Source organism: Strix aluco, chromosome 6 (assembly GCF_031877795.1).
Source record: "Strix aluco isolate bStrAlu1 chromosome 6, bStrAlu1.hap1, whole genome shotgun sequence".
Lineage (NCBI taxonomy): Eukaryota > Metazoa > Chordata > Aves > Strigiformes > Strigidae > Strix > Strix aluco.
In genome coordinates, this window is record NC_133936.1 from 21,446,767 (window position 1) to 21,467,688 (window position 20,922).

Genomic DNA, 20,922 nt, shown 5'->3' on the forward strand with positions numbered 1-20,922 from the left:
AGCAGGTTCTTGATTCTGTTTTCGTTTGGATTCACAAGGAACCTTTTATTAGAGAAGAGAGAGCCCTTGCTTACCTCAACCCCCTTGGGTGGAAGAGACTGCTAAGCGTTTGCATATCATTCTCCCACTGTCGTTTCAAAGAGAGTTGAATTTGGATTCTCCCGAATAAGTCTGGTCTGTTACAGGAGGGGTACCAGAAAGTATGGTGTCATTTGGAGCTCTTCCTACTATGGAGTGACAAGGGAGGTCTGGGTTCTGTCAACTGTGAAACTCTTGGGTGATCTTTAACTCCTTTCATGATAGTAAAAAGGCACTTCCTCAGTACTATGTTTGGGCAGAAATTCAACAAAATGGCTCTGACAAAGACTTCCTTCTATTTAGTAAACCTGTAAGAAGAGAGTATGGGATGGAATATAATTTAGCTACCTAAAAATGTCAAACTAGAATTAGGGAATCCCAAATTCCACTGTGGAGGATTGAAGCCCTCCCCCCAACCTTGAAGAACTGATTACTGTGGCTGTCTTTCCTACAGCATGAAGACTGCTTGCTTCTATTGTCTCCTGCAGAAACAACACTTTCCTGCTAACTGGTTTAACTATATCGTGTCCTTGAACATGTTTTCCTCTAACCTCCTTTCAGGATTTTAGGAGTGCTCCACAGTGTATACAACGACATCCAGAAAATGTTACAATAGTACTCTTTTTCTGATCAGTTTTTGTTCTTTCCATCTGTCAAACATTTGTTTTTTCTTTTTCCCCTAGTGTTACTGCAGCAAAAATGCCTGCCTTTTGTTTATGTCTTCCTACACTAGCATCGTGACATCATCAATGATATCGCCAGGGGAAAAAAATATGCATAGCTGTAGCTAAACCAGCTGTTCGTTAGCAACCCATCTAGTCTGCTTTCATTTCTTCTCATTAATGTATACGCAGTTGTGTTTCCTGCTTAAGAGATGTAGAAGGATCTCAGTCACAAACCATCTGCTTGGTCTGTGTTGGGGTAGACAAAAATGGTGGCACTTTAAAATACACTCATCCTTGATAATGGAATTTTTTATTAAACAAAATGAATGTGAGAGTCTAGAAGATGTGCATCACTGGATTTAGTTGTGGGTAATTCTGAATCCTTTACTACCTATCTTTTATAATTCAGTGTAATCACAGAGGCTGCGTATCAACTGTTAGAAAACCTTAATAATACACGATGAGCAAGATGCCGAGAACAATAAAGAAGCGGGGAGTTTTGTCATTGGTTTGCATGACGACACAGTAAAGCGCGTGAATCTGTGTTTGTCACGCTTGTCCCTTCTTCCATGCAAATCAGTGCAAAACTTCCACTGACTTCCATAGGACCGTAAGAATGCCAACAATGAGCAACAAGCTGTTATTTATTCTAACGAGGGAGATCTTAAATAGAATAAGTAGGTATTTCATTTGTGGAATGTTAATGAGAAAACAGTTTCTTTTTGCTGTCTTATATATTCAAAATGCTATGAATTATTCCAGAGATAATTGACTATTTCATAGAATAGCTGCATCTTTGCAATGTTAATATTATGGTTAATTATGTGTTCAGTACTAGTTTTCAGGGTGGAGAAGAGATGTTCATTTATCATCACTAGCTGGGAATTCACTCTGCAGTAGGAGTTAAGGTATCTCCAAATATTCCAAAATGGGTCCCTGATACTGATAATGTACCAGTTAAAAAAATCATTAAATATTTATCTTTTTATGTAAGTGCTTTTGTAATTTTGAATTTAGATATTCAGTTATTCCAGTATAAAATATTAGGGTTTTAACAAATATAAAATGTTACTTAAATTTATAATTTTGTGTTTAAAAAACCCTATAAAACCAAAACTCAAACCAACCAAACAAACCCCCACAGACAAAACCCCCCTGAGTATCGACAACTATTATCAAGAGATTAGACATCATTGTACTATATAATTTGTCATTAGGATTTGAGACTAATCCTTGCTCAAATGGCCAATTCTTATTCACCTAAGTAGTCTCACTGAAACCAGCAAAACCAATTTTATGACCAAAGATTGCAGGATAATGCCCTTGACTGATGAGACAAATTTAAGAAGGTGCTGCTTTTTAGGAACAATTTTTCATTCAGAAGCTCATCCTCTACGTAAAGAATAAACACTGTCAGAATAAGTGTTGGCAAAATATTACCTCTTCAGAATATTAATTTCAGTGTGCGCTGTGTGTGGAGCGATGCAGACAATGCACAGTTTTTGCCACTCCCCGCAAGAAAAAATTGCTTTTAGCAATTCTCTTGAATTTCTACTTGAACCTGTGTTACAATGGGAGTAATAATAATAATAATAATAATAATTTTTAAAAAGTTGAGGGATTTCCATAACGACTGCTGTCTTAATGAGGTAAAGAAGCTTTAGAATTTGTTATTCCTTCCTCATAGTAGACCTCAGCTGATAAAAATATCCATAGCCGGTGAAATCAGTGGCATGCCTGGCTTTCTCAGACAAAACTCCCATGTGATCACCCAGGCAGGCTCAGTGAGCCTGAAGCTGCTCAGCAAGCAGTAGGTAATGAGTCTTTGTGCAGAGCGAAGCTCTTGTGGCTGAACAATAAAGCATATGGTACCAGCAATAAAACACAGTGCTGGGAAATTTAAGAAGATTCTCCGGGAACTAGGAAGACAGTGAATATGTCAAACGTTATAAAATGATGATCAATCTGGTTTGGTTCCTAATTAATAAAAACAGTGCATGGATTGGAAAAACAACAGTTTGAACAGGTCAGTTGTTTTATAGATTCTTCACACACTTCAGTATTCTAAATATAAGCGGTGTTTTTGCTGTTTCCTTATTATTACTAAAGCCAGGGATTTTTGCATTTTGTAAGGCGGGTTTGTAAAGGATGCACATCAATGTGATACCAAACTAAATAAATCGTGTAAGTTCTGTAATCAGATTCATTGTAAAAATGTTTTTATTAGTATTCCTATACAATTCAGACTTCAATTGTGCATGAAAAACTGGATAGCAAGTAAAATTAAATTTATGCTGGATGGATCATTTACCAATATCATAAAATATTTAGTAACAACAATCTATTATTCTGCTATGTATTCAAGACTAATTCTTTCTCAGTAGGAGATTTGTAGTGTCTGTGTTTGGTTAAAAATAATGCAACATTGGAGCATACCTAACAGTGCACTTATATTTGGTTTTTTGCTCCACATTTTTCTTGGATAATTTTGAAAGTGGTGTTTTGTGTTATTTTTAATGCAATTTTATACACACAGGAATGATACCTTATAACCCTCTGCATTTATTTCACTCTGATATTAATGCAAAGTATGTTGTTTTTCAAGCAAGTACTTGCTTCTCATAGTAGTTCTTAGTTGATTATACATATTATTTTTTAAAAACTGCCCCCCAAAGACTTTAGTGGCCTGTGCTTGTCTTGCAGAGGATAGACATTTCTCTGTCATAATCACATAGAAATTAAGCATGTAAAAGTTTTTATCCATAAATCTTTTTATAGTACTGTTTTTCTTTCTTCTCTAGCACTCAGAAATCATGAGCTAAATATGCTGGCAATGCCTCAGAGAAATAGATCTGTTGATTTTTTTTTTTTTGAGAATATTTCAGTGGTAGTGAGATTGATCCCTTGAAAAGAGATTGGGGAAATAAACGAAACCCAAAATATAGAGAACGAGATGTCATTTTCATGTGAACTTCTGATTTCAGTTGAGAAATGATGTTTATAAATACCCATCTGAGTAGTTGCAGAACATTTATGTTGCTCCTGTGCGAATGTGGGTAGTAGATGCCGGTGGAGCCCAGGCCCGGGGCAGATGGGGGGGGCTGCCCGGGATGATGTGCGTGCTGCTGAGCGGCACCGCCGGCCCGCCGCCGCGATGCGCTCGCGTTCTCTGCGCACACTTCCACTATTGTGTCTGTGCGTGATGCTAATTCACGTGGGGGAGCTGAAACAAGCCGGGCATAAAGGGGAGCCCTCGCTCGCCGCCCGCCCTGCCCGCCTTAATTAAGCACGGGGAGGGAAGGAGCAGGAAGCCCGGGCTCTGGCTGCGCAGCCGGGGGGCTGCGGGTCTCCCTGGAAACCGCCACGGCGGCGGCGCCCGGGCTGGCTTTCGGGCGGGGGCGCCGCCGCCTGGCACCGGGGAGGGGGGTGTCTACAGCCCCGGCCGCGCTGCGGCGGGGTGGGGGGTAGGGGGGCGGGGGCGCGACCGCGGCCGCCCCTGCGGGCCGCCGTCCCCGCGGGCCGGTCCCAGCATGCCCTGCGGCGGGGCGGGCCCATGGCAATAAGGAGGCGGGGCGGGCGCGGCGGGGGCCGTTCGTTCCGCCGCGGGGGCCGTTCCGCCGCCCGGCGCCGGCGCTGCCTCCAGGTACGGGGGCGGGGGCGGCCGGGGCGCGCGGGATGAAACGCGGCGGCGCGGCGGCTCCTCGGCGGCGGGCGGGCTCGGGCTCTCCGGGGAGCGGTGCGGGGCGAGGCGGGAACTGCCCTGGCACGGACCTGGGGTGGCCCTTCCTCGGCAGGGGGCTGCTGAGCCCGCGCTCTGCCGCATGCGGGGCTTCCGTGTGCAGAATCTTCCAGTTCTAAATACTATTAAAACCGAAGTGAAGGGGCTTTGCAGTCACCGTGTTAAAACATTTCTTCTGTAAAAAGTAACGGTCGATCAGAAAACAGATACAGTTGGGCATCTCTGAAAGCGGGCTTGTTCGTGTTTTAGACAATAGATCTGAAAGGATGGGTTAAAGTACTTGTTTCATCACGCTTCTCGTATGCAACTTGCAGTTTGTTTAATGGAGAACACTGGTAAAATCATAACACCGACAGTCTTTACCGTCAGATCGGATGAGAGACACTGAACGTGTCACTCCACGCTCATTTAAATGGAGAAAATAAAGCAGCCTATAGTCACGCAATTGTCATATAATTACCATGTTTGTCTAAAATGAGTACAGCAGATTTTAAGTTTAGATTTATGAGGCAGTTAGCTACTTACTGTAAGTACGTACATAGATAAAATTAACAGTGTGCACTAAAATAACAGTAGGAACATCCCTACAGAACAGCATTCCTGCTGTTACAGTGAAATCACAACTTTGCACTACACCTGCCTTTTCCATATATGCACGCAGGAAACAAATAACCAAACGTTTTTCCTGCAGATCAGATGCTTCATGTTCTAAAGAGCTCCCGGTATTATTTCAAGAACTTTAAAGAAAAAGATCTGAAGGATTCCAGAAGCAAACAGGTGTTCTGTGTTGCTGCCAAGTTATGGTAATTCTGAAATACACTTCTTTTTCCTCATCAAAACTCTGTTGAAACTATGGTTTATATAAACATTTTGTGCTGCAATTTGAATGCTGTATGTTGAGCTTCTTTAAGCATTGTAGATAGAACCGAATCTTTCTGCGTGCGTCAGACATTTGGGAGACAGAGGCATGATTCTGATCTCCTGTATTACTGAAGTTCAGTGTTAATTCTACTAGTTTAATTTACTTCTAGATCTGAGAAGCCCAAGTCCAGTGTGTAATGTTTTGGTTTGAGCATGCACAGTGTTTATTGTGTTTCTTAGAGTTTCAGTCTCATTTGTTTGTTGGAAAGAGGAATTTGCTTTTGTTGAAAAACACGTTGATTTGGACAGATGCAATAGTGAAATACTAAAGTTTAAGTTTAACGGAAGACATAAGTCATGGTTTAGGGTATGTGAGGGTAAATGTTTGGAAATTAATTTCAAAGCTTAAATATTTTCCCTGAAATAGCAACAGATGGTTCTGCCATCCAAAATTCTTACTTGCTCCTAGAAAGGTACTTCTGGTAACTGAACCTTGAAGTTTAGGGTTTTTTTCCCCCTGAACAAGCAGATGGAAGGTCAGGCTGAAGCGAGGCAGGTGTAATCTATTGCAAGATTGGTAAAGCTGTCTGAAAGAGAAATTTACGTGTAGTCCGTCAATATCTCTTTGTCCTTGCTCTGAACTATTTATGATGCTGAGAAAAACGGGATTATAAACGTGCCATTCCCTCAGTAAAACACCATCACATCTTTCAAATGTTGATGTCATTTGAAGTCCCACTGGTGAGTTTTGATCACTGTTGCTTCATTGCGCTTTGTAGGTTTTTGTGACCCTGAAAAAGGGATTGAATGTAGATAAAAGACAGATATGACTCATCTACAAATGTACACAAGCCAAAAATATTTGCTGGGTTAAAACAGCTCTGGGAGAAATAGCATGGCTTTAATATCTCCATCTCTCCACAAATATGGATCCATTATTTTAATGAAACTTGTGATAAATGGGACTTGTGAGTAATTGCTAACAAAAAAATTCTGGAAAATTGTGAGCTTTTTCCTCTTTCAGATTTACATATAATTCTCTTCAACAACTCCCCTGCCTCTAGTCTTATCCCCCACCCTCCAAAAAAGTTTGCATTTCTATGACATCTGCTTCAGTTCTCCATCACTTCGTATCTTTTTTTCCACAAGGAAATAGGGAAAATTGGAAGAGAAACATAAATGTGTATCACCATAAAAATTTGGTGGAAAATCTGCTTAAAATTGTCTAAAAGTGAAATTAGGAGTAAAAGGAAGATACCAGAGTTTTTCAGGGTTTTGTAGGTTTAAATGCAAAAATATAAGTAAGGATACTTCTTAAAACTTACCATCAAAATGCATTGGACCACTTGCATTTAGGCTTTCTGATGAAAAGGCTTTTGGTTACTACTTCATAAATAATTTCATGAAATATTTAACTTGATGTCTTGATTCAGTTTGGGGCTGGTTAGTATCCTGCTCTTTTATAAGCAATAGGGATTTGCATATTTATTTTATTGTCTAGTGTGAAGTAGGAAGTATGGGCTGTGTGGTTTGGAGCCTGACCCTCATCAGTCTGAGGGATGTGGGCAGGAACTAGAACATCATTTACTGATTGTAACGTCACCATCCCATGTAGTCCTTGGATTTTGATGAGGAAATGCAATCAAGTGATTTGGTTATGTAGGGTCAGGCTTCAGGGTAAATAAGCCTCTGTGGTAGTTGTAGCTTTCATTAGCATGCTGCCCCTTCGAGGAATAGCGAGAGGAATTTGGGGTCGTGCTACATTTATTTATTTCATACTGGTAAATCATTTCTGTGCATGCCTATAAATAAGTCATGCTTTTTGTCTGTGCTGCAAATCAGGATAAATTGGTCTCTGTTGAGCTCTATGCTGCTGCAGCTATTCTGGTGTCAGTACCAGAGCTAGCTGGTCCAAAGCTGACCTGGGGATCTGTAGCACCCTGCCCTAAAAGCACTGTTTGCTTAAAGCAGCAGGAACTCGGCACCTGCTGTTGCGCAACCATGCGAGGAGCTGTGGAAGACAGACAGCACAGGGGTTTATGTTTCCCTGTTGGGGGTCGCAGGTGGGGAAGAGGGCTGCTTTTTCAAATCCATCTTCCTGGGCTGCCTGAGCGTGCGGGATAGGGCTCCTCCAGTGCCTGTGGGCGTCTCCCACCTGAGGAGCAGCTGGCTGGTACTTCTGGGAGGATGAAATAGGCTGACACTGCGGTGGTTTCAGGAGGAGGTGGGGTTTTTTGAATAGGGATCTGAATTTGATAATGAACTTCTCAGTGATTTAAAATCTATTCTTTATTATAATTGAACAAAGTCTCCTTTTAATGTAGCATTAATATGTTAAAAAAGTAAGCTGGATTGCAGATATTTTCACTTGTATTTCTAAGTGATAGCAATCTCTAGTAATGCCATTTGTGTGGGGGTGAAAGGGTAAACAAATAAATGTTGAAAGCCAGAAAATGTATTTATTCATTGTTTTTAGCGTGGACAACAAATGATAGCACTGCTTACTTCCAACATGAACTGTGACAGCTGAGCAGGCTATTCTCAAGCAAACGTTTCTGTATTCAAGTATTTTATTATGGGGGGGAGGGAGAGCCCATGACTCTGGAGGGACATGGAGTGCTTGCAGAGCTGCCATTGTTTTGCTGTCTTCTAGTACCAGAGTCTTTATTGAACCATTCACTTTCAGAGTAGCTCAAGGTTTAACTTTGTAGCTTTCAATTAAGTTGCTCAGTTGTTTACTATTATGCCCTCCTCACCCACTCTTATTTCTAAACAAACGTCTTTTAACAATAAAATGGAAAAGTGAAAATTGCAGAGTATTAACCTTCTCATCTCAGCTCCCCTGGAAACGACAGGAGAATCGGAGATTTGATAAAGCAAAATGTCATAAAATATATCAAATAAAAAAGAATACCTTGGGTTGAAAGTGTAAGCCACATACCTTCACAGCAGTGCTTTTCAGGAGAGCGTAGGGCAGATAATTAATTTTGTCCCAGCAGAATCCTCTGGCTGAGATGTCATTGAATGGTCATAAGGTGCTCACAAGTCAGGCAGTGCTATGGGAATGGGCTAGCTGCTTAGTTTCTATTCATCACTGTCTCGGTGACAAGAGTGCCTTGGGAATTGGATGGGTACATACTTATTATTAGACCTGCAGCTCTTCTGTCAGCCTTCTGGAAGAATTTTCAGCTTTGAATTATAAAGTGAACTGAAATGGATTTTTAGACATACTTATTATGATGCCAAGTCACTACAGCCATAAACTCCAGATTTTACACAAAAAGTGCAAAGAGGCAACATTCAATTTGAACACAGTCAGGATCTAATTTTAGGTCAGTCTTACTGTGGTCTGTAGCTTTACACATTCACGTTGTGATAACACCATATACCCTTCCTTCATGTACCTTTGTGTCAAGTATACAAAGGTACACACACACAGGTGAGTACCTATGTGTACTTTTTGCTGGCCAAAAGTGTGTGAAGTTACTAGTGGAAAGATTGGCTGTAATTGAATATACCCTTTAAAAATCCTACCTTTTTGAGGTTGTCAGTCATTGATATTACTGAGAAGACTATTGGCTTACAGAGAAATGTTTTAGTTTATTGATTAAGCATGCTTTATCTCTCTTCATAAAAATCAACCATCTCATTCCATGATGCTCTGGTCAAAAAATTTGGGAACTTGAAATCATAGTGTAGCTGATCTTTTTGGGTGATTTCTTAAGGAAATTAGGCTAATGCAGTTATGCTTTCTGTATGTCTATCATATTGTTCGATATGTCTATCAAATTTTCCTTATTTTTTGTTGATGTTACCTCATTTCAGCTGAGCTTGAAAGAGTAGATCTTCAAGTATTGTGCAATTGGGTGGTGGATGGCAAAGAGAGAGATTGTTAGTTCACCCCAGTGAAAAAAAATTTGCACGACGACTAAAGCCCTGATTATCAAAGTAACCACATAGAGGAATGCTGAAACACCTGACACTGAGGAAGAGCATCAGTGAACCAGACCCCCTACTGTGCCTCAGGTCATCCATCCAAAAGAGGCAAATCCACAAAGTTCCATTGGTTTCTGAGAATTATTTTTTGTAAACTTGAATATAAATTCTACTTGTATTTTCTAGCTGATAACTAAGTAGCTTATTTATAACTTGTGCTGTTCTTAGAAGAGGTGAATTGTCAGCACTCTACATACGTGTCAGTAGCAGGATGAATCTTACCAGTTGCTGTATTGTATAAATTCACTGTCTCCTGCATTCAGTAATTCGTTGTGCATGTTATGGGGTTTTTTTTTGGTGGATTTCTCCTGTCAGTGTTGTTGAAACAATATTATTGCTAGAAATCTCTAGGGTTTTTTAAATAAACATATTGGTTTTCCTTGTTGAATAGATACACCATGTATGGTGAAAAGTCAAAAAGGAAAATAATAGAAACAAATATTAATTCTACCTCTTTTATTTTTAAGTGTCATTTTTTTATGGGCCTTATTGCCTATTTAGGGCTGTCTTTGGTGTGTATTAAACCTGCAGATTGTAACATTATATGCTGGTTGTGCATTGTCCTTGATTTAGATAGGAAGATTGAATTATTATAGCCATAAAGCTATTTTTGAAGATAGTAGTTTCAAAACATCACAGCCTTCCAGTAGATATTAATAATTTATGTTTCCCAGTACGAATAGTTTTATTGACTATTCTCCAGGGAGAAAGATGCACTTAAACATCTTTTTACTAATTTTGGCTTCAATTGAGGCTAAGCCTTGAATGAAGTCATGATTTTACTCTCATGCCATGGAGCTACATTTGTTTCATTGCTGGCAATTGAATTTTGGCTCCTGCAGACCAAAATGGTTTTTGTTTATAGGGGCCTGTTTCATACACTCTTCCTCAGATACTTCTGCTAAAGAAAATAATAGGTTTTCTGGTATTTTTGAGCTACTGTTCAGTTTCTACCATTTTCTTTCAGCTTCCGGTAGAAAAAAGCCAGAGTAACCTCTCCAAGAAGTGTTTTTGGGCTACCAATGCCAATCTATCACTAAGTTGCTACTAATAGCTGTGCTAAATATTTATTCAGTGTCTTAAAAATGCACACAGCCCTGTGAGGGTATTAGAGAATTGGGTTAATGATGTTCTTTCTAATTTTAACATTTATTACAAAGATAAAAACAAGATGTTATGTGAAATTTTTATACTTCCAGTGTTAAGAAAAAGAAAAAGCCCATCAACCCAAAATCTTTTGATTGGTTGCTTGTAAGTTGTCAGATGCAAAGAATCAAGCTCATACCGTAAGTTTTAAATGACTTGTTGTTGAAGTTGGAAGAACATAATCTGACTACTGTAGTACGAGGTGCTCCACACCAGTTTCTGTGTCCTTCCTCACTGAAAACCTGGGAGCTCCAGGAGCCTGGAGTTGTTACTTGCATAGGCATAGGAGAAGGTATTCCTGCAGCTGTGCCTTTTCTTGGGTGGATGTGACAAGACAAAGGCATCGGGTTGGACAAAATCATCTGCCAAGCTGGAATCTGAATGCTGAATTAGGGAGAGGAAAGTTGAAGCAGTCTCCATTAGGGAACGTGCTGAGCATGCCTATTGTATAACGCTGCAGCAAGACTAAAACGCAAATGGCTGCTGGCTCTGCACAGGCAGTTCTTTAATATCTCAGGATTTGGTTCATAATAAGCTAAGACCATTTTTCATGCTGCCTATGTGATGAATTCTTATTAACAGTATTTCTTAAGGCATATTAAACATCTATATTAAATGTGTATACATAATTAAATTCTACCAGTGTATGACAAAAGAAAACCTCTGTTAGAAGAGCAACAAAATTTGCAGAGCTGAGCAATGAATAATTGGCAAATAGCATAAGTTTTGCCATCATATGACCTTTTATTTATTTTGATATCCAAAGCAATGTATATTTACTTCTGAGATGCCTGTTGAAGCTAAGAATGTATTTCACAGGGGTACTGCAAATGGTCTAACTGTATTAGGGCAGCATTCTGCTTCACAAATTACTTCTGCTGAGAAGCTGGGTGTATTAGTACAACTGATCTGCTTTGCTGATTGTACTGGCTTGTTCAAAGTGAGCTGAGCTAGTGCAAATCCTTAGCTATATGTTCAGATATGTAGCATAGATGAATACCTGAGGCATGGTAACATTCAACTTCGAGGACACCCACATTTTTTTATATCTGCTTTGTTTACCTTCTTTATAACTGGCCTCCAGTGATCATGACAGTGCTTGGCTTTGCTATTTCATTTGTATTTCTCTTAAACAGTGAAGGGAACTTGAAACTCAGTATTTTTGACTTAGAGTCCAACCTCTGTAGGAAAGGAATTTTTTTTATAAACTTCCACTTCAATCCCTTCTCATCTTTTTACCTCTCTCCAGTTCTACCTCATCCATTGTACAGTTATTCAGTCTGTATTGTCATTCTCAAAACCTGACTAATTTAGGTAAATTTTCATGTGTTTAGGCACATCTTTGACATTTGAGAGATGCCTCCACTAAAAGTTTCAAGTTTTTTTCTTTTAAGTTCATGGGAGTGAGAGTGCTTTTTAACCACTGTAGTTGTAAGGTTTTTTAAAATTATTTTTTAACACAGGTAAAACAGTTTATCTCTTTTCACTTTTTAAATATTTTTGCCAAGCTTAAACATATGTGAAGGTACATATGAAACTTGCAAAGGAGACGGATCAGAGAAAATGCACAAAAGTGAGGGAATAAGAGCGAGCTTTTCATGTTCCCCTTTCCAGAAGAATGTATTTAGAGGTCAGAAGAGCCAGCATAATTGATTCCTGCCAGAGGCAGTATGAATTTATATCTTTACCCTTGACTTGACTTTTAGCCTATATTTATTTAGCCATTTAAATTGTTGTAGCCATTTCTTTTGACCATCCCCTTGGCAGTCTCATTGTTGACACTTTCACTTCACTTCCTCCGCATTTGAAGTCATAACGGCTGGAAATATTTTTGAAAGAAAGTGTGTAGGCTACAACTAAATACTGTGTCACTCTAATTCCAAGTGTTAATGCTTTCTTGGTTAAAGCAAGCATTGTGTAGTGTAAGGTATATTTCCTCATAGGAAAGTTCTGACTAAATATTTAAATTGTAATCATGCCACTATGTTAGCTGTCATATGCAAACTTAATGTTTTAAAGGTGTAATTAAGGGTGTTAAGAGAGACAAATTGAATTTAAGGTGGCCAAAAGATAAATTAAAGGAATCCAATTGCCTTTTATTGAATGGGAGAGGGATTAATGTTCAGAAAAAGATTTTGAAAATGAACAAGACAAGCTATCATTCCCCCAGAGATCCTATTATTTAATACATCTGCTTTGTTTTTCAAACATTTCCTTTTAAAGTGTTTTAGAATCGATCAGAATCCCATTGTGTTTGAAGACAAGGCAAAATTACAGTGCCAGCAGAGGTCATTTACTGCAGCAGACGTCCAGTAACTTACTGTAGGGAGAAGCGTGTGTTTCCTAGCAGTGTCGAGATGGCTGTAAAATACCCTGTCCTTCCAGTGTCTCTCTTTAATCAGAAATACTTTTTTGTTTGTAGTAACGATAGGCTGTGGTCATTGAGAACTGCAGGTCTTTTGCTTCTAAGTAAGGTTTCAGGATTAGTCCCTAAATCACATCCCCTTAATGAAATGAGAAGCAAGGCAATTAGAGTTTAGATGCTTGAGAGTTAAATGTTTTAATCCCTAACATCCAGGTGGTTTCCCTTCAGCGTGGAATCTCAGTTTAGCTCTTTGCTATCAAGGCTCCCTATGCTCCAGTCACAGTCCAGTGCTCGCTCCTGAAGACAGGTGCGTAAACCTTCCCTTTCAAGAATAGATCTCAGGTCACTTCTTAAAACATCTTTCTTGTAAAGATCTGCTGCTCACTGGGTTTCCTGTAATTTACACAGTAGTTTAATAGGTAAGGAACTCACCAGCGTGCTGGAGGCCTGAATCTGTTGTTCAGTAATTGCTGCCTCTTAGCTATAGCTTAGCAGAGGCACCCTAGGCCTTCGCTTAGGTGGAGACCATTTCTCTGTATAGGAAATAATGCCAAGATTTGTAGTCCAAAGTGAGTGTGCACAGGTAGCATGCCAAGTGCTGTACTGTATTTACCAGCCTTTGGGTACATAACAGTCACTCCTGGGTTTGGGCCTGGCCCAGCCTTTCTGTCCCTCTTCCTTCTCAACATGCTCTACACTCATATTCTGTTTTCCTTTTGTTCTTAGGCACCTTGCTTGGAAGAACACAAAGTTCAGGCTCCCAGAGAGACCTGGACATGAAGTTATTCAGGCATCTCAAATCTCTTAACTTCTGGGTATATTCAGAAGCAGCCTTTATGCTAGGGGAACTTCAAAGTGAGACCCTGAAAAAGCTCACTTGCCTTTGAAGAAGACAGTTTGGTGACAGATGGTCAGAGCCTTCTAGGAAAGAGGTTTTGATCTGAGGACTGGTCAAAGACAAGGGCACTGGAGTCATTTAAAAGTTACTGGTTTCTCAATTGAAAGCAGCTGTTTCTCAGTCAACAGGCAGTAATCAACCATTTGTATGCCCCTGTGCCCTTGCAGGGGGTAGATGGAGCAGGTGTAACTGCGATGTGGCAGTGTGTACCTGTCGAGATTGTACATCGCTCCCCCTGCTTTTGTTTTCTGCCCCTAGGGAATCTGGCACCAGGTCCCAGAGCAGGTTCAAGACTGCTGTATCAGGGATCAGTGCTCCCTGTATGTTGCTCTCAAGAGCTGGATACCTTCTGATGGGAATTCATGCCTTGTTTTGGGAATCATTAACTCAGAATTGGGAAGAATCTGTTCGAATAGTAACTGAATGCACAAGTGTTCTCAGACCTGCCCACTTTTTTGCCCACTTTCTCTTCCTGTTCTGGCCAATGAACACTTTAGTCACGACATTAAAAGTGGAATAGTGTCAGCAAGGGGCTATGCTGTTTTGGGGAGTTCCCCAGAGGCAGGCAGGCCGTTGCAGGTTGCACAGCTGTGAGACTGAGAGCACAGGCAGTAAAATGCCGGGTGTGTTCCAGCAGCAGTCGTACAGACTCCGCAGCTTTGGGATGAGTAACTCGATGCTGCTGTTCCATTTGTGTCTCCATCGCCATTCCCCCCTGGCACCCCCGCCAAGTATAAAGGCATTTCCTAATTCCGTACAGGATCAGCATATGCACTGCACCTCCCTTGTAATATAATAGCTATTGGTGATTGAAATGGAAATACCATCGTAAAACAGCAAGAAGACCTCAGTGACTTCTCTTCAGCTATTTCCACTTTGTGGGGAGCACCTGCACATGTGGAGTTCTACCTAGTACAGCATGCTGGTAGACACTGATGCATTTCTGCTGCTGTTTACTGTCCAAAATATTGTAAAGATTGAAACTGCTGTGATTTTGAAGGGTCTGTGGCTATAGTTTTGGGAGATGTGTTTTGTTGGGTTTTTTTCCCTCAGTAAACTAATATGAAACTTGTTGCCTCAGGAGAGCAAGTCAAATGAATTTATAAGAGGCTGTGCAGTGTCATATAGCAACATTTCAGCCTTATGCTTAGGGGAAATTGACTGCAAGGATGAGGAAGCAGAGTCATGTATCTGCAGTGGTTGTGGCTGGATTTCTCATCCCATTGCTTTCCGCTGAAGCATTAAATACTGACTACTGCTGGAGACAGGATATTAAACTTGGTGCAATCATGTATGTGCTTCTCAGAGCTTTTGCTTCCGAGAGGTGAATGAACTCCCTTATCATAAAATTTCTGTTCTAGTCCTTGTAATTAAATGATATCATAAAAATGTTCTATAATGTATCCATAATTTCTAGTCTTGACTTACAATGGCAAGCTTAAACCTGCCCATAACTCCCTCCTGCAGTGCTTAGGATCTGGCAGACAATATAAAATGCTTTGTCAGCAAAGCAAAACAAGTAATTAGAACTAACTTTCTGTTGCACTGGGATGGAACCATGATATTCTTGCCATCTCAGACCCAGGAGTTCCTATAGACGGACTTCAGTGTTTCCTGAATTATGATTTTGAATTAGTCCTACAGAGTCTTTAATTTGGTACACCTATCAATTTTAACTTTTTTTTTTGTAGCTCTCAGCTGCATATACCCACCGTTATCCTGTTCTAGCTTCATATCAGGCCAAAAGTTAGTTGCAAACCTCTTCACACTGTCACTTTGTTTTTTTCAGGAATGAAACTGGTGTTGGGGCTTGAAGGGAACTATAGGATGCATAGGAGACATTGAAACTACTTGGTACTAGACTAAGCGTGAGCAAAGATACCAGAAGATCTACTGAAGTGCGGTGCTTAAAGGGTCAGAACATAGCTATGTCACTGAGATTGCCTCTATGTTAATTAAAAAGATAAAAAAGATACAGACTAAGGACAGCATTCTTTGGCTTCTGCTGCCAAGTGGCAGGGTATGATTCTTGTCCACAGTGGCTAAGCTGTCAGCCCTCTGCCAAAACCTGGGTGCCCCCATCCAGCCTGCCTGCTGGGAATGGTTCTGGCACCTGCTTCATCCTGCATTACCCAGGAGAGTGCGAGGTGACCTGGGCCAAAACTCTGAAATGTGCTAATTGTTAAACAGTATGGCCAGTACTGGAGTCTCTGCCTTAATCTTGTCTTCTTTACTAGTAGCCATTTAGCCCAGCATATGTTAGCTTTCTGACAGATTTATTGTTTTTTTAAACATATAACCATAGAAACGTTGGTTGGGAGGGGGCTTTGGAGGTTATCTAGTCCAGCTTCCTAGATGGAGCAGAATGCAGCTGGCTTGGAATTAATGAGTCCTAAAGGTAGCTGCAGGGATTAACAAAGTTCTGTTTCAGTGAGGAATGTAAATTTCTTTTTTTTTTTTTTTTTTGTGCTCTGAGTGGGATTTAGCAGAACCCTGTGGTAAGTCCATAGTGCTAGGTTGTGTGTCCTTCTCAGCGAGTCTAGCATGTCATCAAGCCTAGATGAACTTTCCCTGGATAAGCATCAGCACTGCTTGCCTCTGCAGTGCTGCAGGCAGCATGGTGGCAGCTGCATGTCCTCTGAGCAAGTTCCAGCTGTTCTTGATCTCTCCTCAGTTGGTTAAGGGTACACTTTCTCCTTAATTATGTGCAATTCATGTTACATTTCTACCTCTGCTGCTAAATTTCTGCTTGAATGCTTTGCTTTATAATCTTCTACTCAACCTCAGGAATATATTTGGCATCTCATTTCTTAATGTGTGAAGGAGAAAGTTTGGGAGGTGACTGATGTCTTAGACTGGAGCGGGGAATTTCTGAATTCCAGGCATTTATTGAGCACTAAATTGGTACGTGGTCTTTGTGACTTCATTGTCTTTTGTTTGTCCATAATACTAGAATTATCAGATGGATTTCTTGTGGTGTGAACACTGATTAGATCATATTTAACATAGGGAACTGTGGTGTTCAGGATGATTTCTTCTTATTTAATTTCATCTCTGATTGTGAACATTTCTTCTTCCTGTGGCAGCCAAGGGAGGGACCGAGTGAGTGCGTTTGAAGAGAAACTCCCATTTTTTTTCTTGTTTGAAATTTCACAACATAACCTAGAAATTGGGGATGCTGTTGACATCAAAATGGGAAAAATATTCCCAGAAAGCAATCTGTTACACATTATTGTAGTGAAATAACTATCTCCATACATGTCAAGTTAGAGCATGACTTATGATGGCTTTTTCTTTCCTATGGCCTCACTGTCTCCTAATTAATTATAATAAACGATACTAAATGGTTATTCAAGACTAGAAGTGGCAACTTACTGGTACGTCTAAGTAAAAATTACTTCGGAGGTTATGACTGCATATTCTGCAGATGGATGTTTCAGTGCCTCATTGCCTCTGTTCCTGTTACAGGTGCATGTGACAGCATTGCAGCAATGAGTGGAATTTTAAAGAGGAAGTTTGAAGAAGTTGATGGCTCCTCACCTTGTTCCTCTGTGCGGGAATCAGATGATGACATTTCTAGCAGTGAAAGTGCTGACAGTGGTGATAGTGTCAATCCATCCACTTCTAATCACTTTACCCGTAAGTACTAAAGTTGGTGTGTCTAAAGAATTCTTCCTGTTCCTCAGAATAAAATAAATATTATGGTTAGATAAACATGGTGGTTTTAAATTGAACAGATGATAAAATGGAGTCTCTGTGGTATTCAGTTTGTGACTTGCTCAAAATGACTTTGCAAACTTGCGCCCCTTTGCCTTCTTGTTAACTGTGTAAAACTATTTGTCATTGTAAAAATGTGAAGTCACTTGGAAGTCCCTGTCTGTTTGCTTTTTGAATTATGTAGCTGTTTGTAGTTACGTTGGGAGTTGTGCTTAAGGTATTTCAAAAAGGTAATGTAGGGAAGGTACTTTAGGTAAATTTGTTTATTTTCCTTCGATAAGTGTAGTGCAGCTGTCAGCTATCTGCGGTATTATATTGGTGAGAGTTCTCCAAAGAAAATAATAAGCTTTCTTTATTTAGAATCAAGGAAGATTGTGTATGGCATTATGGCAATAGTTTATATTCTTCACATAGGGGAGGGTATCTCTGTACTTGGCAATGGTTTTGCGTGTAAGAAGGTAAAAATTTGGTTTTAAGTTAGCAAAATGCTACATGTGCAGCATATATATCTAGGAAGGATGAATTTACAGTTTATATTTGTAGTTTATGGCATTTGTCTTAGGTGGTATATACTGTTTTAAATGTGAATTGCATGTTTTAAAACGCAGGGTTTTGCCTCCTTCAACTCTGTTGCATATAGATCTCCCCACTGGAGTTAGTGGCTATAAAGCTGTTTTCTTAAAATTGTGGGCCAGGGGGTAGGTGAGGCTCCTCATCGCTGCCCATATACAATGTCATCCTTATAACTATGTGGTTTAGGTTGTGCCCGGAAATCATGTCTGTAGCATGTGATGTAGATGTTCTTTGATTTGTCTACCAAATCCTGCTGTGCAGTTTGAGCTGGGGTTTGGCTCTGAGGGTCCGAATCTTCTCTGCTGTGGTATGGCACACTCCTGTGCAAAGGGTTACACAGGCACAACTTTTCAAATGGGTTTACATGTAACAATCTTGATGTGGTATATTATAATTAAGTTGCAGTACTAGTAGGGGACCTATTTTATTGAAATGCCACAAAGGAGTAAGTGACCCAGTAAATCTCTTTGCTAGTATTAAGAAGTAGCTTGGTGAAGTATTATCTCCATGCTGATCTTCTAACTTTTGCATCTGTTTAAGGACTTAGGTGATTATTCATCATAGACCTGAATCGGTCCTTTTACATCAGTCATTGCCACCTACATAGAAGACAGCAATTTTATCATGAATACACAGACAATACAAAGAAGCCTTGTATCACAGGAGAAACTTGGAAGTTGTAATACATGCATGTAACAGTAAGCTTTGATTGTAGTTGACACAATAAATAATTTAGTTTTTGAATAAAATCTGTGAGGGAAACTATAGCATTTCAGTGTTATGATTAACAATCATATAACTGAGATATTTGTGGCCAGAGTAATAAATGTTTATCTGTGCATGCACTCACACACACACACACATAGAAATTGTACATGCTATATTTTTTTAAATACACATACATACAGATATATCAGTTGACAATATAGAAATAGAAAAAGTAAATTGTTTATGTGTGCATTGATACTACTTTCTAAAAAGTATTGGCTTTAATATAGATGCAGCCTAAATTCCAAGAAATCAATACACAGTAATCCCGGTATTATATAAGGCTGGTCTGGGAAGAGAAGAATTGAACAGGTAGCCTTGGTGCTACATTTGAACAGGCAAATCGCAAGGTCCTCAAGGAAAAGACTTTTGGAGACTAGTTTCTGTGCTACTGCAACATGGCATCTTTCAGTGTCTGACATTCTGCTTTGCTCTTACTGTAATGCAGCGTACTTGCAGGAGCTTGATAAAGGTGATAATTTTTTATTGGTAAGAAAACAGAGGATGTTGATGCTCAGATGAAGTACAGAATGGAAAGGTGGTTTTATCCCTACCTAATTACTGGCATCTTGCATCCAGCCTCTCTTCTGTGCACATCATTATTTTTTAACTTTACCAAGGACACTCCATGTTGTACCTGATGGGGAAGTCAGATTTTGTTAATTTATTGTTAAAATGCTGCAAGTGAGAGTTTTGCACCACCTTCTTTCTTAAAATTAAAGTATATCAGTCACTTATGTTTACACAATCAAGAACTACCAGTTGAGCAGTGTTAGAAAAACCACTTAGCTAGCCTCAGGCACATCTGCTATATGTAAGAGCAACTCTGCACTAAGAAGGTGGGTCTTAGTGATGATGTACGATAGTATATATAAGTTAATATGTGTTTGCAATAAAAATTATGTTTATATTTAAAAGGAGTAAAGATACTTGACAAACGGTGCAAGATGTTTTTAACTTGATAACTGTCTGCCTCTAGAAAAAACAGAGTTTTTGTTGAGATTGAATTCTTATTTTGTTTTATTCTTCTCACATTTTCTGGAGTCTTTGTGTGCTTTGGTTCTGGAAAGAATGTTTTAATTGGACAATCAGTGAAATTTTTATATGCACATGATCTGTTTTCATTTTGGTTTGTATCAGTTGGTTGACATTAGTTGTGTATGTGATGTTGGATGCTCTTCAGGGCAGGAGCACTTTTCTTTGTATGTATTTAGATTTTTTTTTTTTTAACTTCTAGATTTTTTTAAACAGTGTTATTTGAAAAAGCATATTTTGAGTTCTAGGAAGTGATAAAAAATTAACTGATCCTACTGAAGTACTTGGCCCTGTCTTGTCAAGGCAGAATTTGTGGAAATTGTCAGTGTTCATATCTCATGAACACAGGTGTCTTACAGAGCTACTAAGTGATGCTCACTTGAAAACTACATGAAGATGTGTTGTACAATAACAAAACTGTCTAAGTGTACACTAAAAGGTGTTTTGTTCATTCTTAAAACACGTAAATCTCCGAGAATAAAAGATATGAGCTTTCCTATGTTGAATATTTGAGTGTACTTTTAAGGGCATATGGAAAGGAGGAGTTCTGCGAGACATTTTCAGTAAGCAGACTGTTAAGAGCCAGATTCCTTGCCTCTGTTAACGTGCCTGAGTACCTCCTTGATGGAGGTTATCTTTCTAAGCCATTTCCTGACAGTTTGTACCATTTTCTTTTCTATTTTGTGAGGCACTGTCAGATCCTGTGTACCATCTTCCTTCCAGTCCGTTTTCATATAAGTAAATGTGAAGTTCAGTATAAACGCTTGTTTACTGACTGGAAATGTGGGTGTTGTGGGTGACCTGTAGTTAGTTCTTTAACTGAACTTTTAAAAAATGCCTGGTGTGGCCCTCTAAGTCTTATTTTTTCTTTCTAATTGACCTGACTAAGAGAGAATTTTTTAATCACTTGTAGCTACAACTCTTTCAGTGCTTCAGCAAGCAGGCAGTTTGTGTATAAATCTACCTAGAATAGCTGATGCATCTCAATATTTACACAGCCCTTGAAACAATATGTATTGGGTCAGACAAACAAGACTATCCTGCTCCATTAGTCTTGAGGTCAGTTTAATGTGCCAGCTAA

At 39.6% G+C, this 20,922-nt stretch overlaps 1 protein-coding gene across 3 annotated transcripts in view; it reads left to right on the forward strand.

Annotated features, from left to right (window-relative positions):
* Positions 1-20,922, forward strand: part of CSRNP3 (cysteine and serine rich nuclear protein 3) — a 110,878-nt gene that overhangs the window by 60,562 nt on the left and 29,394 nt on the right. The window contains exons 1-2 of one of the 3 annotated variants that reach the window (XM_074829000.1): positions 4,323-4,386; positions 17,217-17,387. In XM_074829000.1, coding sequence (XP_074685101.1) covers positions 17,240-17,387 — 148 coding nt within the window. In that variant the 5' untranslated portion in view covers positions 4,323-4,386; positions 17,217-17,239. Of the gene's footprint in view, positions 1-4,322; positions 4,387-15,557; positions 15,663-17,216; positions 17,388-20,922 lie in introns of those variants that run through there. The other 2 variants (XM_074828999.1, XM_074828998.1) reach the window with 2 other exon arrangements.